General features: G+C 41.7%; 2 protein-coding genes across 17 annotated transcripts in view; one reads left to right on the forward strand and one right to left on the reverse strand.

Annotated features, from left to right (window-relative positions):
- The window catches only part of LYRM4 (LYR motif containing 4), a 264,832-nt gene extending 262,984 nt beyond the window's left edge, over window positions 1-1,848 (reverse strand). For 4 of the 5 annotated variants that reach the window (XR_003521386.2, XM_027601931.2, XM_027601930.2 and 1 more), the window contains exon 1: window positions 1,277-1,848. Coding sequence is in view for 4 of the 5 variants with exons in the window: in XM_027601931.2 (XP_027457732.1) it covers window positions 1,277-1,362 (86 nt within the window). In the remaining variant the exon portion in view is untranslated. The remainder of the gene's footprint in view (window positions 1-1,276) is intronic. The other variant, XM_027601928.2, reaches the window with a different exon arrangement.
- A 136-nt stretch (window positions 1,849-1,984) lies between these two features.
- FARS2 (phenylalanyl-tRNA synthetase 2, mitochondrial) overlaps window positions 1,985-15,665 on the forward strand; it is a 537,883-nt gene continuing 524,202 nt past the window's right edge. For 4 of the 12 annotated variants that reach the window (XM_035728492.1, XM_035728487.1, XM_035728490.1 and 1 more), the window contains exon 1: window positions 2,220-2,299. The gene's annotated coding sequence lies outside the window, so the exon portion shown is untranslated. Of the gene's footprint in view, window positions 2,304-15,665 lie in introns of all 12 variants that reach the window. The other 8 variants (XM_035728488.1, XM_035728491.1, XM_035728486.1 and 5 more) reach the window with 6 other exon arrangements.

A 15,665-nucleotide genomic window follows, 5' to 3' on the forward strand; every position in this document is an offset into this window, starting at 1 on the left:
GACTTGGTGAAGTTCTTGGTGCTAAGTACTTGGCTAATTTTTTGTTAAAATTCCACCAGTATCCCTAATGTTTACAAACTTTACCTTCCAAAGTCATTAAATAAAATCATGCTCTCCCATGAAATGGTTCTTTAAACCATTTGACTGGTCTCACTGGTAGGACCCAGATGTTGTTCTCAAATTTACAGGATGAATACCTTTTCTACTAAAAATTAGATAGTCACTGCTTGAGAGGTTTGGTATTCTTCCCATAACCAATGTTGTAATGGGTCTACTTATCATAGGGCCCGCCAACTCATATACCCACTGGGAGGGTGGCGCCTATCTGACCAGACTGTCTCCTAGGACACTCTTAGGCTGGCCAGTCACCCAAAGTGAGACCTGGCATAAATATGGCTCGAACTCTGAGATGATCAGGTAGTTAGTAGGAAACACCAAATCTGAAAGGATGCAAAGAGAAAATCGTTAAGATATATACAGTAACGATGGGTCAGAAGTTATAAGGAAGCAAAAAAGAAAGCAGAGGCTGTGAGGTAGATGAAAGACACATGAAGTGAATAAGGGACTCAGGAGCAAATATGAGAAAGGGGCAGGCATGGAGAAAGTTGTGTGCTACATTGAGGGATGCAACTTTAGACTCTCATTCTCCTGCTGCAAAGATGCTTTAAGCTGTATCCCTATCTGATGAGGCCAAGATAAACGTTTCGTATCCCAGAAGTTTGTGAGAGTTTTTTTCCTTTACAGCTCCTCGAATCTCCTCATAAACCCTGTCCTTGCCTCATGCCCTCCTCAAAGCCAGTGCCCTAAGTAGAAAGGATTTGATTCTTGCAACCAAAAGAGGTAGTTAGGGCACCTAGGACATTAGAGTGGCTAGAGCGAGGCTTCAGCTTTTGGACATGTGTTACTGGCTGCTCACTTCCACTATCGACTCTTGCAATCTTAGGGGAAGTTCTAGGTATGCGACAAACGGGTCCTAGCTTGACCACCTGCAGCTTCCACGTCCACTCTTCTCATGGCAGAAACACACCAGTAACCACGCGCCCAGAGAACCACGGTATTCGACTTGGGGGAAAACATCACAAGACTTGAACCTCTTCGATACAACGAAGGGCAAGTCCAGCCTTGCTTTTCCCCCGAGGTTTCAGAGAGCCACGCTGGTCCGCAGGGGCACGCTTTTCCGCGGCGGAGCCTTTGCATCCCCGTCCCGAAGCTGCCGGCGCGGGACAGGAGCTCCCCGCACCCCGGACCTCCCGGCCCCCGCCGCCCGCCGGGTCACCTGTAATTGTAGGCGCTGAAATACTTGCTCTCTCTCAGCATCGCCCGGTACAGATCTAACACTTGTGCGCGGCTGGAGGCTGCCATTTTGGAAAGAAAAAAAAAATAAATGGGTCCTCTTCGAGAAGGTCCCGAGTTTAACCTAACTCACGAAACTTCAGTCTGTGCAAAACCACGAACGAAATAAAATAAAATGCGGTGGGGCTCGGTCTTGCTAGCGGCCCGGGCCTAGGCCTGGGTGAGCACCGGCCCGCGCCTCGGGGCGCTGGGCGTCGCGCGCCGCTTCGGAGGCGGGCGCAGGCGGGCGCAGGCAGGCTTCGGGCAGCTTAAGGGGGAGGTGCCGACACGGAGGCGTTCCCGTCCCCTGCCGGCGCCTCGAGGCACCGGCGTACAGCAGCCCTACCAGCGGACTGAGGCGGGAACGGGGAACGGCCGCAGGGAAAGGGCTGAGCCTGTGGAGGGACGCAGGCCGGAGGCTGAAGCACGGAGTGCGTGCAGCCAGTCTAGGAGCGCCTTCGCGAACGGCCTAGGGTCGTGGCGGGGATATGTAGTGTCACACCGCAGCGCCTAGTCGCATCTCCGCGAGGTCCGAGGTCGCGTTGCCAGGGTGACCGAGCGCACCGCAGGTCGACGCTCCGCCCCTGGCCGCAGATGACCCGCCCCTTGCGCCGGGCCGCCCTCCGCGCTGCCTGAGAGGCCGAGCGGGGTTTCCAGGGGGCCTTTACTTTACCGCGCTCTGTCTGTGGGCCCCCAGTGCAGGGCGCTTTCTGGAGCGCAGGGACTGGATGCGGGGGGCGCAGAGGCGATGGGTGAGGGACTCCCTGGTGCTCCGGCTCCGCTCGGGGCGACCGGCTAAGGGCCTCGGGAGCAAGGACCCCTTTCTTGTCAAAATGGCAGCGCCCAGCGTGCTGTGGGGGTATCTTTAAGGGAGGGGGGGCGGGAGATAAGAGCCTTCCCCAGGAGAGTAGGCAGCGTGCCGCACTTCAGATTTGAAACACCGCGGTTTGGGTCTCCTGGGCAAGCGGTGGGTAAGTGCCGGCCTCGCTGCGGCGTGGGGTGCGACGTGGGCGGTCAGTGCTGGTGGTGGGGAGTTACTTGGCCACGGGATTTCCCCCCTTTCGGGTGTTCTTTGAGCTCTCGAGGTTTTACTTTTGAGTTTTCAGACCCAAAGAGTTTTGTCATCTAATGTATACAAAAGGTGGGGTGGCGTGGGTAATTAATTGGGATAAACCTCAGGGATTTAAGGACTCTCTTGGGCTCTTTCAGACCTAAAGCAAGAAGTTAAGCAAGTTTTCTCTTGAAGATCTTCATGGCTAAGTTTTCTCTCTTGGTCTTTCTCTGAAGACGTCAGCTTTTCAGAATCACCTTGTTACAGTGGTGAATAAAGTTGGTCGTTGTGGTCCCTGAGCGCAGGACTGGGCGTAGAGAAGCCTGAGCTAGTTCTCCTTACTGTGTTTGCAAAGCATCTGCCTCGTTTTGGGACTCTTTCTATCGTTTTGGGACTCTTTCTGTCTATAGTCAACTTTAGGAAGAGCCACAGTTTTCTTGCTCAAAACACAGCTAGGAGTAACTTTAGACGTAAAAAACAAGTTTGCCTCAACATCCATCTTTCTTCAACCACTGAGTTGTGGTTGTATTTCATATCTTTAAGTTTACCTGGTTTTAAAATGACACTTGCTTTATATCAAAATCTCGTATTTTCTGGAACTTTAGGGGCAGGAAACACTTTTCTGATCTTGCTGCACTTTAGTGTGCTTGCAACGTGGTGTCCTTGCACCCAGATATACTTGTTAATATTACTCGTTATAACGCAATCTCATTTAAAAAAAATGCATGGAAGAGAACATCCTTTTTTAAAATAAGATTTTATTTATTTATTTGGAGAAGGCGAGAGCGAGCGAGATCACAGAGGGAGAAAGAAGCAGACTCGCTGCTGAGCGGACAGCCCGGCTCATTGTTGAGCCGAGAGCCCCACTCCCTGCTGGAACCCAGGATCCCGAGATCATGACCTGAGCTGAAGGCAGATGCTTAACCCACTTAGCCACCCAGGCGCCCCAAGAGAACATACTTTCATTAAAATCTTTTTAAGCTTCCTTTTTTTTTTTAAAAAAAAAAGGTCTCCCACATCTATGAGTATCAAAACAGTTTTCTCCAGGGTATTTGAACTTCTGCACTCTTGCAGGTTGATCAGGTCATTGGGCAAGTCTTACCTCAGGATTATTGAAAGAGATTTTAATATTTTGAGTTTTCCTTGGCATTAAAGGTTCAAGACCAAGGGAATTGCACATTATTACAGAGTAAGATCTAGAGCCATTTTCTTTTAATATTTTACATGAGTGCTAATGATATAAAATGCGGCACCTAGGAAAACTATAGTATTCATGCAAGTTAAAAATAAAGAAAGCTATCAAGGTAAAAGAAAAAAACATGAAAGTTACATTGGTTTGTTTAAAAAGTGGGGTGCCTGGCTGGCTCAGTCATAGAGCATGCAACTCTTGATCTCAGGTTGGTGAATTCTAGATCTCAGGTTGGCTGTAGAGATTACTTAAATAAACAAACTTAAAAAAAATAAAAATAGTAGTGCTTGCATTATTATATTTTGCTATCATCTACAAAATGAAGTTGGAGTAATGATTATTGTATACAATTGTTTATGTCTAATTATCGTGCAATTTAATCATTAATGTGTATAATTAATGTATCTAAATGACCTTAACTTTGTTATAATCAAATAAAGCTTTTCAAATAAATATATAAAGTTTAGTTTGTTTGGGTAGCCTAGTCATCTGTTAGTACAAAGAGTAGTTGAGATTAGGAAAGTGATAGTGTCCCAGTAGATTCTAAGCTAAGTCCTCACAAAAATACTTTTATTGTATTTAAAATAATATACCAGTATCTTGGGTATCATTGCCTTGAACACTTAATAAAAAAAAAAACTACATTGCAAAGCTAAATCTCTATTTTTGTACATCTTTATTGCAGAGATGACTTTTCAATAATAGCTCTATATGAGGTTGGAACTGGAATTGGGCCAGTACCTGAGATTACTTACTTACTTATATGTCCTTTAATATGCATCTATTCTGGGCTGAGTATTGTATTAGGTACTGACTATAAGCTAGTGGTACCCACCTACTACCATCTAGGCCTCAAAATGTAAAAATTGCCTTAGTATTCACCTATCCATAGTTAAGAAATACTAATAGTTCTTTACCTATGTAAAACGATGTATTACCTTGTATTAAAATTAGGATTGCTGGATTGCTAATGAGCACTTAATGCTTTTTGAAGAGAAATTTCTCCAAACATAATAAGTAATAGGACAGAAGTATATTGCCTTAGGCTTAAATATTAAAATGATGTGTAAAGAAAATCTTGTATAAGTGAGCAACTTGTGACATTATGATTTAGAAATTATTCCACTCCAAACATGGATCTAAATCTTTATTTTATGTAATTGTCATTTGTTTTTATTGACCCTCATTCTAATAGAATATGAAGCTGGAAGAGACCTTGGATATCAATTCCTTTTTATAGATGAACAGACTGAAGGCCTCTTTCTCATTCATTCATTTATTCAGCATTTATTGAACGCTTCCTAAGTGCCATATATTATCCAAGATGATGGAGTTACCATGAAGAGAATCTTTCTCCCCAGAAATGGACAGGGAACTAGATAAGCAAAGTATTAGTTTGTTTTGACAGGTGCTATGATGGGGTAATATTACCAAGTGTCTGGGGAGTACAGAAGAGGGCTGTTCAACTAGGACTTTGACCTAAGGAAAGACTTTCCATCATGGAAGGTGTTTCCACAATGAACTAGTGACAGCCAGATGAAGAATGTGGTAAGAGCTTGTAGTGTATATTCAAAGCAGGAGGCATGAGGGAGCATGACCCATTCAGGGAACTCTGGGAGAGGGGATGGGAGGGGCCGTCTGTGAAACCAGACATGATTAGCCCGTACCTGATTTATTATGATGATGTTCCGTCTGTTTTGGGGATAAATTATTTTTTTTTTGACGTTGGCTAGTTCACCCAAGTAGAACTTAACATCTGAACTATTGAAATATAGGTTGGTTTTTCAGGTGTTGCTCGGCTTTTGTTTTAAACTATATTTTTGATCCTGTATTCTAGGAATACTGAAATTCTGTTTACCTCTGCATTTAACAATGGGTAGTTGACCAGCCTGGTAGTTCAAGCCACTGTTCTTGTGGATATTTGAGGGCTATATATCAAATACTGATCCCTTTTTCCAAAAGTTTACAGTTTAAATACAATCTGTATGTAATTAAGATAGTACAAAGTGCTGCAGGGGAAGTACTGGGGAAATGCTGTGGGGTCTCAGCATGAGCAGTCACTTCCATGGGTGGTGCCTGGGCCACACCTCAGATGGACAAAGTGAACATGGCTGATTTCCAGGCTTTAGGAAAAAAATTTTTTTTTTTTTTTATATTACCCAGGAGATTGGTTGCAGCCTGGTAGAGAAACACTGATCTGTGGGAATTAGGGGGCTTTTTGGAGGAGGTAGTGTTCATGTTGGCCTTGAGAGAATTTAGGTTTGAGCTGAGCCTTGAAAGGAATTAAAGGATTTGGGTGTGTGGGTGTGGCAATAAGATGGTTACTGCAGGATGAAGGTTTACCCTTAGAAAGGGTAAAGGAGAGAGTGAGTGAGGTTTAGGGAAAGGTGATCACAGCCTATGGAACATGAGGGAGGGAGTAGGAGAGTGCTTGAAGGTGAGTGCAGGAGATGCAGCTGGAAAGGCCATCAGGGTGGACACCAGGCTGAGTCCTTTAGGACCTCAGTTGATCCTCTGGAGACCCCCTGGGAAAGAAGGCTGTTAACTGCATTTCAGGACAGGGAAGCTGAGAGGTTAGATTACTGAGCTGCAGTTAAGCAGCTAGGAAGCGGGGAGGGTGGGCCTTGGTCCAAGATGTGATCTGTCTAGCCACGATGCTACACTGCCTCACAGACGGTTTTCAGTGGAAGCTTTAGGAGTTGGAAGTGTATTAATTTTTCTTGGATAATATGGGTAAATTTCAGACATATTTGAATTTTGACTTAGTTGGATATTCACTTATTTGTAAAAGCTAACTGGTTAGCTCCTAACAAATATTCAGAAAATCTCAAATGTAGATTTTTATACTAGCTTTTTAGTCTTTTAAGATAAATTTACATTTTTTTTTCTTTTACCATGTCTTAGAAAAGACTTGAATACCTTTTTTAGGTTGTCTGTTCTTGTGTGCCACAGACATTACCTCATGAGGGATTTCTGAGACTCACCTTTCTGTAGAAGAAGCTCTTTTCAAATATACCTAAGAAAAATCTGTTCTTTGAGAAAGTTAGAAAGCAGCTAGACAATCTAACTTCATTGATTGGAGGCTAAGGGTTCCCCTACTTGTGGGCAGCAATAATAAAACTGACAATTGATTTTGTGTGAAGTGTATCAAATGTCACTTCTAGAGAATTTTTTTTTTTTAACAAATTCTTTGCCTTCTAGAGGAAAGAAACCATCTTTTCCTAATACAAGCCTCCACCAACATGGGAATTATTTTCCAGTGTGATTTATGGCAGTATTCTGCTATAGATCACCTTCATTCTTTTTCCTGCTAGTTATGAGGGATAACTTGAAGGAATGATGTTTTCTTGTTTGTATGTTTTCGAATGATTTGTTAATCAACCAGCTACATGTGATGGTAATGACAGCTATTATTTATTCAAAGTGTATTTTCTCTTCCAGGAGCGTTTCCAGGCAGTTTACAAACATTTCATGTCAGTAATTCTTATAAAGACAAATTTGAAGCTCTGATGGACTCCTTTGAGTGGGGAGTAGTAACTGCCATCTCTTGTTTGTCCAGATTAGTTGGTTGTTTACAGAAAACACTTAGGATCTGCACTGTTGACTGTGCTGAGAAGAAAAATACAGCCTATGTTTTGCTAATCCATGATGAAAGACCAGGTCAGTGTCTCCTGATATATAGTACCAAGTCCTGTGATATTGACTGTTATCTTGGAAGAACAATATATCTTTTTTTTTTTTAAGATTTTATTTATTTGAGAGAGAGAGAGAGAAAGAACACAAGCAGGGGGAACAGCAGAGGGAGAGGGAGAAGCAGGCTCCAATGAGCAGGGAGCCCAACGTGGGGCTCGATCCCAGGACTGAAGGATCATGACCTGAGCCGAAGGCAGACCTTAACAATCTGAGCCACCCATGTGCCCCAGGACGATATATCTTTGTAAAGGAAAATCCCACAGTTCTTTCCTGTTGTGTGTTTCTTTCCTGTGTGTCTCCTTAACTACGCAAACAGAACATTTCACCTATGGTCACCAGATGTTTGGGGGTTTTTACTGACACCAGAGCAATTCTCTGCAACACCAGCTGAGTGTCCTACAGTTCAGCTCAATTCTGACACTACCTGAAGGTAGCCTCAGATTCCACATTCCTGCAAGACTGACCCCCCTACTCTCCTACTTCACATGCCACTTGCAACTAGTAGTTCCCCAGTTTACCCACACCTGTCCGATTAGGCTGCAAATTGGAGGTTTCCATGACCCCTCCTTAGGTTTGAGTAATTTACTGGAGAGGCTCACAAAGCTCAAGGAAACACACATACCAGTTTATTAAAGGCTATGATAAAGAAAACAGATGAACAGCCAGGTGAAGAAATACCTAGGGTGAAGTCTGGGAGGGCCCTGAGTGCCCGACCTTCTATCCCTATGGAGTTCGGGTGCATCACCCTTCCTGTGTAGATGTGTTCACCCCCACCTGGAAGCTTTGCAAACCCCATACTATTGAGATTTGTTGGAAGCTTCCTCCTGTAGGCATGATCAATTAGTAGCAACATTTCCAGCCCCTCTGTTCTCTAGAGAAGTAGGGATGGGGGAATGGGGCCAAAAATCCCAAGTGCCTAATCATGGCTTAGTCTTTCTGGTGACCAGCTCCCTTCAGGACCCTTACAGGAGCTCACCCAGAGTCACTTCTTTAGAACAAATGATGCTCCTAGTGCTCTTATCACTTAGGAATTTTCAAGGGTTTTAGGATCCCTGTGTCATGGCTGGGGTCAAAGACCACATTTTAGAACAAGAGATGCTTCTAGTATTCCTACCATTTGGAAAATTACAAGGGTTTTAGGAGACAGGAACTGGGGGCAGAGACCAATATATATATTTTCTATTATCTCACAAACTTTGATACTTGTCTTAGTCTGTTTGGTCTACTCTAACAAAATACTATAAACTGCGTAGTTTATAAGCAATAGAAACTTATTTCTCACAGGTCTGGAGGCAGGGAAGTTCAAGACCAAGGTGCTAGTAAATTCGGTGTCTGGTGAAAGCTTACTGGTTTGCAGATTAGCTGTCTTTTTGCTGTGTTCTCACATGGAAGGCACAAGGGATCTCTCTGGGGCTTCTATTATAAGGGCACTGATTCCATTCCTTAGGAATCCTCATGATCTAATCACCCAAAGGCCCTACCTCCTTATACTATCACCTTGGTTTTTAACTTAGGATTTTAATACGAATTTTGGGAGGACATATACATACAGTTAATTGCAGTATTACGCTGGAGAATGTTATTACCAGTAGAAGCTAAACAGAATTCATGATTTCTTTGCCATTATAGTGAATACTTTTATATGATTTAATATTTCATAGCTTTCTAATTTAAAAATTTATTTGCTGAGCACAGCTAAAGCAATTCAGCTTGGAAAACCTGTGTCCTGTATATTGTGTAATTGTGAGCTGGAGTTAACTAATAATAGTTAAGAGTATAAAAGCCTGGCTTGTGTGAAATGGATTACAGTAATATTGGCAGACAGTGATACAGAGTTAGCTTCATTTAATAAGGATTGGTTTATTGGGAGAAATATCTTTATAACGATTTCTGGAATTCTGGACTGCAGGAAGAGTGAAAATGGAGAAATCATGAAATAGAACAAAGCTTATCAGGCATACTCTTCCCTCCTTGACATTTCCAGGTATGGACAGTGTTATCTATTTCAAGTCTTTGAGTACTTTGAAATAAGTGCATGTGCCCAAGCTTTGATGATGTGAAGCTCTGTTAGAAATCCCATTCACACCTTGGCTTCTAGATGCAGTGAGAGCCCCTCCAGCCTTCTGAGATCTGGTTGTGTTGGTAGTTACGGGGCCGCTTTCATTTGTAGAGCCCTGGTCTTCCAAGAATCGCCTATACTCCCTACTTTTTAAAGCCTCTGGGTAAACTGTCCCGGATTAATACATTTCCTAACAATAAGGTCAGTTTCACCAGAATGTTCAATCTGAGTTGGAATGTCCTTCTGTTAAAGGAGAGTCCATGGGTGCTAAGTTAACACTGTTTTCTGAAAATCCTTTTCTGTGGTCTTGACAACTATTTGAAAATAAAGTGTTCAGTATAGATTAATGTGACAGTAATTTATGCTAATCTTCCTTCTCCCCAGAAAACCCCTCTGCTTCATTTTTGTTTTATTATTAAAAAAATTTTTTTAAAGTTTATTTATTTTAGTAGTCTCTGCACCCAACCTGGGGCTTGAACTCACAACCCTGAGATGGAGAGTTGCATGGTCTTCCAGCTGAGCCAGCTAGGCACCCTTCCCCCCTTCTCCCATACCACCCCCACATCATTTTTAGAATAAAGTCTAAAAAAGTTTATGTAAACTCACTAACACAGTCAATATGACCCTGAGGGGCCATTGCAAATGCTGATCCAACTGCTTGGAATATTCTTTCCAGCTTTCCTAATTTGCCTGGTATGAGTTTAAGAGATACTCAAAGACACCTTCTCAAACTTTAAGCACATCTTCCTCTTTGAAGCCCTCTTAATGTTGTGAGTGTATTTTTTAACTGAGAGTGACTGCAGTTGCAAGTAGCAGAAAACCCAAGTCTAATAGATTTGAACCAAGATAATGGCCTTACTGTTTCATGGATCTTGAAAATTCCGACGTCAGATGGGCTTTAGGATTGGTTTATTGGAGTGATGTTGTCAAAGACCTGCTTTTGTCCTTTTTTCCACTCTGTCTTATACAATGTCAACTTTATCCTCAGGCTGGCATTCTTTCTTGGTTGTGGAAGGACACCAACAATTCTGGGGCACTTGTTTCCAGAATGTCAGAAGAGAGAGCTTCTGGATCAGAAGTGCCCTACAGTTCTCTCTGTTCACCTCTTTGGCCCTGATTGGGTTGTGTGCTCATCCATCTCTTAACCAATAACTGTGGTTAGGGCATAGGATTACAGTAGTTTAGGTTTGAGCCACCCGCCTAAATCCTAGAGGCAAGAACGGGGGCAGCTGCCCCCAAGGTATGTAGGCTGTGAAAGCTGGTGATGGGTAGGTAGGCATGTGGGGGTACATACAGTGAAATTGAAGTAGTTACCAAGAGAACAGGGACTGATTTTTGGTAAAAGGCAACAAAGTTCATTACAGCAGTCTTGCCAGAGTTCTATATCTCTTTTTGTGTGATTATTTGATTAATATTTTTCTCTCTTATCAGGTTGTATATTCCGTGAGGACAGGGACCATGTCTGTTTTTTATTACAATTGTTTCCTCAACGCTTTGTGTCTAGCTTTGCATATGCTTGATGATTAATAAAACAGTTGAATGAATGAATCAGTTGCATAAGCTCTAAATAACTTACCTGTAAAGATTATTGGGTGACTTCAGATAGTGTTAGTTATCTGTGCAACAGCCATGCTTCTTCTTGGCCAACAGAACAATAATTTTGTTTTGAGTGGCCGTGTGCCTAGTTCCTGGAAATGAATCATAATGGTCTAATGTAGTCAAGGTGATTCCATTCCCTTTTGGCCAGATTCTTGGTTTTCCAGCCTTTCTTACAGCCAGAGGTAGCCACAAGACACGGATCTGGTTAATGAGACAAGAGGATGTTGGCTGGAAGTTTTCTGGAAAAGATTTTGCTTCCTGTTAAAAGATAGGTATTCACAAAGGAAAGTTTGCTTATGCTGTCTCTTTCCTGCTTGGGATGCTAAGGTGAGGACTAATTCTTGAAGCTTAGCAGCCATCTTGCAACCTTGAAGAAAAAAGCCTGTGAGAAAGGATGAGAGAATACAAGAGATTCCAACTTACCGCCTTGACTTTTCTGAGCTGTTGAGTGAAGCCTGGAACTGGGTACCTTCAGACTTCATGATGAGTAGACACTAAGTGTGTTTCTTATTAACTGTTTGGGCTTTCTTACAGCTCAACGCATCTTGATATAGTAGTGCCAAAAATAGAGTTTCATTGTTTCAGCCTTGCCAAAACTTTTTATTTGGAATTTATTGCATTTGTTAATTTAAGGTAATTTCTCTGCTATTTGTGAAGCTTTGGGATTTTTTCGTGTAGTTTCTTTATATAAATCTGTTATGTGCATATACAGGCTAAGCTTTTTTTTCTTTTCTTTTTCTTTTTTCACCTCGGGAATTTTGTACATCAGGGTGCCTCTGGAATAATCTGTCTCCTCCCATACTCTTCTTTTGACGAGTGACTGCATAGATTACATGTTCCATCTTCAGCAGGCTGTTCCCTGGCCACAGTTTAAATTATACCATCTTGATTTTTATTATTCTGTCTTAAAGCGTCTTACTCTTTACCTTAACTTTTTATAATATAAAATTATGTTGCTGTGTAATTCTGAGACACTGGTTTAATGTTGATTCCTCCCATCAGAGGTCAATTCCATGAAGGCAGGGACTGTCTGTTTTGTTTTGTCACTGTAGGCAATGTGCATAGTAAGTGCTCTGTAAACATTTGTCAGATGACTGGGTGAAAGAAAAGAAGACTGAAATGCTTAAATTTCTGCATCTTCCAGCTTCCTGCCCCATAACCACCAACAATTTTTGGTAATGTGAGATGTTCAGCTACAGCACAGGTTCTGTTTACGCTTGTTTAGAGGATGTTGTTCCTCGTTGGTCAGAGTTTCCTTTTAGATTTTATAAGGCAAGTGGTGTAGTCACTTAGTGTACTAACCGAGCAAGTTTCTTGTCAGTTTCTTTAGAAGAGTAATACCTATTTTGGACACTTTCTCTTGTCTTAGGACTTATTCTCCCCGAATTTTGCATTATCTTAAAACAGACTTTATTGGCACTATTTTTCTAATTTGACTTGAAGAGCCTCTGGTAGCGAATGTTTTTATTTTATGTTTTAGAACACCCTGGAAGCATGGAAATGATTCTCATTTTAGCAGGTTATTGTGCTTGGCTACTAGTCATTTAGAATCTCTGTATCTTCTTTCTGAAAGTGTAGTCTCAGGAGAGGCCATGTGAATTATTGACACAAGCTATTGACTTACAGTGGAGATGCTTTTAAATAAAATTTTTGAGTTTCAGCATGCTATAATCCTAGACTGTCGGTAATAGTTTTATTGTTTCTAGGGAGAGTGACTGTGAACTTTTAAAATTATTGGAAACACTATGTATGTGAGTGATAGGAGGGGAGAAAACTTGAGTAGGATCTTGTTGATTTGGTTACATTTCACAGCTGTCACAGAGCTTTTCCATATCATTTTAGGTCAGTCACTTAATTTAACATTTGGGTGATCATTTATATCCATTTCCTAAATCAGGACACTGTTGAGATCGATGAAAGTGGGTGCTGTTAATAGTGATGCTGGGACAAGAGTCATAAAGCTGAACTGCCTTGGGGATACCAAGATGTGTGGTCACCCTATTTGGTACCGTGGTCCATGATGACTATGATGACAATGTTAACCTGCACATCCTGGTGTCTTAATACCTTCTGAAATAAGGGAGGCCTTCCTTCTCCTGACAAGGCCATAAGATTGTTTGTTTGCAAAGAGATAGGAATTGCAAGAACCAAGATTCTGAAACTCATCAAAGCCTTCATTGCCCTTTTGTTCCCTGCAGGATCCCTGCATCCTCCCTGCCCTCCGCTCGGAGATGGGATTCTTCCATTATCTGGATTGTCCTGGATCCCCAGTTTGCTGTGGTTTCATCAGCAATAGGAGATTGGGGGTAGGGGTTTGGTGCAATGAGAGTTTTTTCTACTTTAGGGTTGAGTCGATGCCTGACTAGTGGGCTATACTAAGGTGTGGAAATAAGGGAAGTGTTCGACTTCTTCTTTTACTGTTTTACTTAATAGACAAACTGTGGGTTCATGGTTTTATTTAATCATAGTCTTATTTTATGTTGTTTGGACTTCTAGAAGAAAGCTCCTAAATATTAATAGGAACATAAAAAAGCAATCACGCGGGGCGCCTGGGTGGCTCAGTTGTTAAGCATCTTTCTTCGTCTCAGGTCATGATCCCAGGGTCATGGGGCTCCATGACCGAGCCCCGCATCGGGCTCCCTGCTCCTGCTTCTCCCTCTCCCACTCCCCCTGCTTGTGTTCCCTCTCTCGCTGTGTCTCTCTCTGTCAAATAGATAAATAAAATCTTAAAAAAAAAAAAAAAAAAGCAATCAGGCATTTCAGAACAGGAGATTTGTGCACCCTTTTGGGGTTGTTTTCCCTGTTGCGGCTCTGCAGTCTGTCCTTTGGAAGGGGACATAGCCCAGTTGTACCTGGGTTAAGACAGTCCTAGTCTGTAACTCAGTCTGTCCGCACGAGAAGGAAGAAAGATCAAATGCCAGTGTGATGTGGTCTGGGGCCTTCTGGCACAGATTTTCCAGAGGGTCACAGACTATACTTAACAGTTCTCTTCCTCTCCAGCCATTTTCTACTCCATTTTTAGGCCCCGCCAAAGACATCTGACATAACTTTCTTACTTGGTTCTCCTACTAATTGAATGAACTAGACATTGTTACCCCAATTTTACCAAAACCTCTGAGGCTTAGAGAACTTAAAATAAGTGGCCCCAGTTCACATGACAGATTTGATATTTGAACTGTTTGTTTCCAAAATGCTTGTATTTTCCAGATTGTATCATGCCATATTGATTCGGTGGTATAAGAGCAGCCTTGAGAAACTAGCAAATAATTTACATAGATTCTTATTTTCTGTGATTAGCATCCTCTACAGTGTTTTATTTACCTCTCTGTGAGCTCTCGTTTTCAAGCTCTAGTTGCCCCAGGGTTGGGTTATTTAGCTTTCTGTTTGGTTCTGTACTTGAAAAGTACAATTAGTGTGTACATGCTTAAATAAATATGGTTGGAGTGATTGATCATTACTTTGCATACAAAATGTATTCAGTGAGTATTGCTACTTGATCAGTAATTTGAGAGAATTTGTGCTTTGGTTTTGTATTTTGCTAGACTCTCTCTGAACCTGTTTTTTCAACTGCAATATCAGTTTTTTTTTTTTCTTCCTAGAAATGCTGTACTGCAGGTTCTGCAATTTTAGGATGAGGAATATGAATTGTAAAAGATTCATGGTCCTGTCAGGTAACTCAGAGCAGTGGTTTCCAGCCCACATGCTAGACAAACTGTGGGAGCCACAGAAAGAAAAGGCTTATGAGTCCCTATGTTTCTAATGTGCTTGTCCTCTCATTTTTCAAACACATGCACGTAGTATAATGATTGGAAAAATATGCAGTGATAAAAAGCTGCTGTGATTTATTAATGCTTTAAAGTAATTTTAAATTATATGGTGGACATTAAAAGAGTATGTTGCTGAGAGAGTAGATCTTGAAAGGTCTCATCACAAGAAAAAGTTCTTTTGTAATTGGGTATGAAGATGGATGTTAACTAACTAGACTTAGTATGATGATCGTTTTGCAATATTGAATCATTATGTTGTACCTAAAACTAATATAAAGTTATATGTCAATTATACCTCAATAAAAAAAAAAACAAAATACTATATCCCAGGCTGTTGTTATCATTAAAGAAATTAATACATACAAAGTGTTTAAAATAGTGCTGGATTCATAGAAAATGCTGTAGAAGATTAGCTGTTGTTATTGATTTTGGGGTGGAGAGCCTGGCGTGATTAGGCACTCTGAAGTATAGATTTTCCTTAGGAACTAACCATCCTTTATCATTGGGTAGCCATTCATTCATTAAACATCAATCTTAAAAAAAAAAGTATATGTCTGATCTTGTGGAGATTAGATGATTTTTCAAAGTTAAAATTTATTCTTAGACTGAAATAGGTTGGGAACCCTTGGTCAGGTGGTGGTAATGCCAGAATTTGTCTGCAGTGTTAACCATTATGGTTCCATCTCTTGCATGGCTGCAGAGCACATTCCCAAGCCCTGCGTGTGGCAGAAGCATGTCCTCTCATCACTCAGCAGACGTTTCACTGTCCTAGGTCAGGCCAGCCTGGGCTTCCGCTCCTCCCTGTAAATAGAAGCAATCGGTCAGTTCCACCTATTTTACCTCTAATTGCCCTCTAATTTTGTCTATGTGCTGGACAGTATATTATTAGCAGATAGATGTGAAAATAAATTATTAGATTGTACTTTGCGTAGCATTCAATAAATATTTGCCAGTAGACTGGTCAGTGATTCAATG

Source organism: Zalophus californianus, chromosome 7 (genome assembly GCF_009762305.2).
Source record: "Zalophus californianus isolate mZalCal1 chromosome 7, mZalCal1.pri.v2, whole genome shotgun sequence".
In the NCBI taxonomy this organism is placed as follows: Eukaryota; Metazoa; Chordata; class Mammalia; order Carnivora; family Otariidae; genus Zalophus; species Zalophus californianus.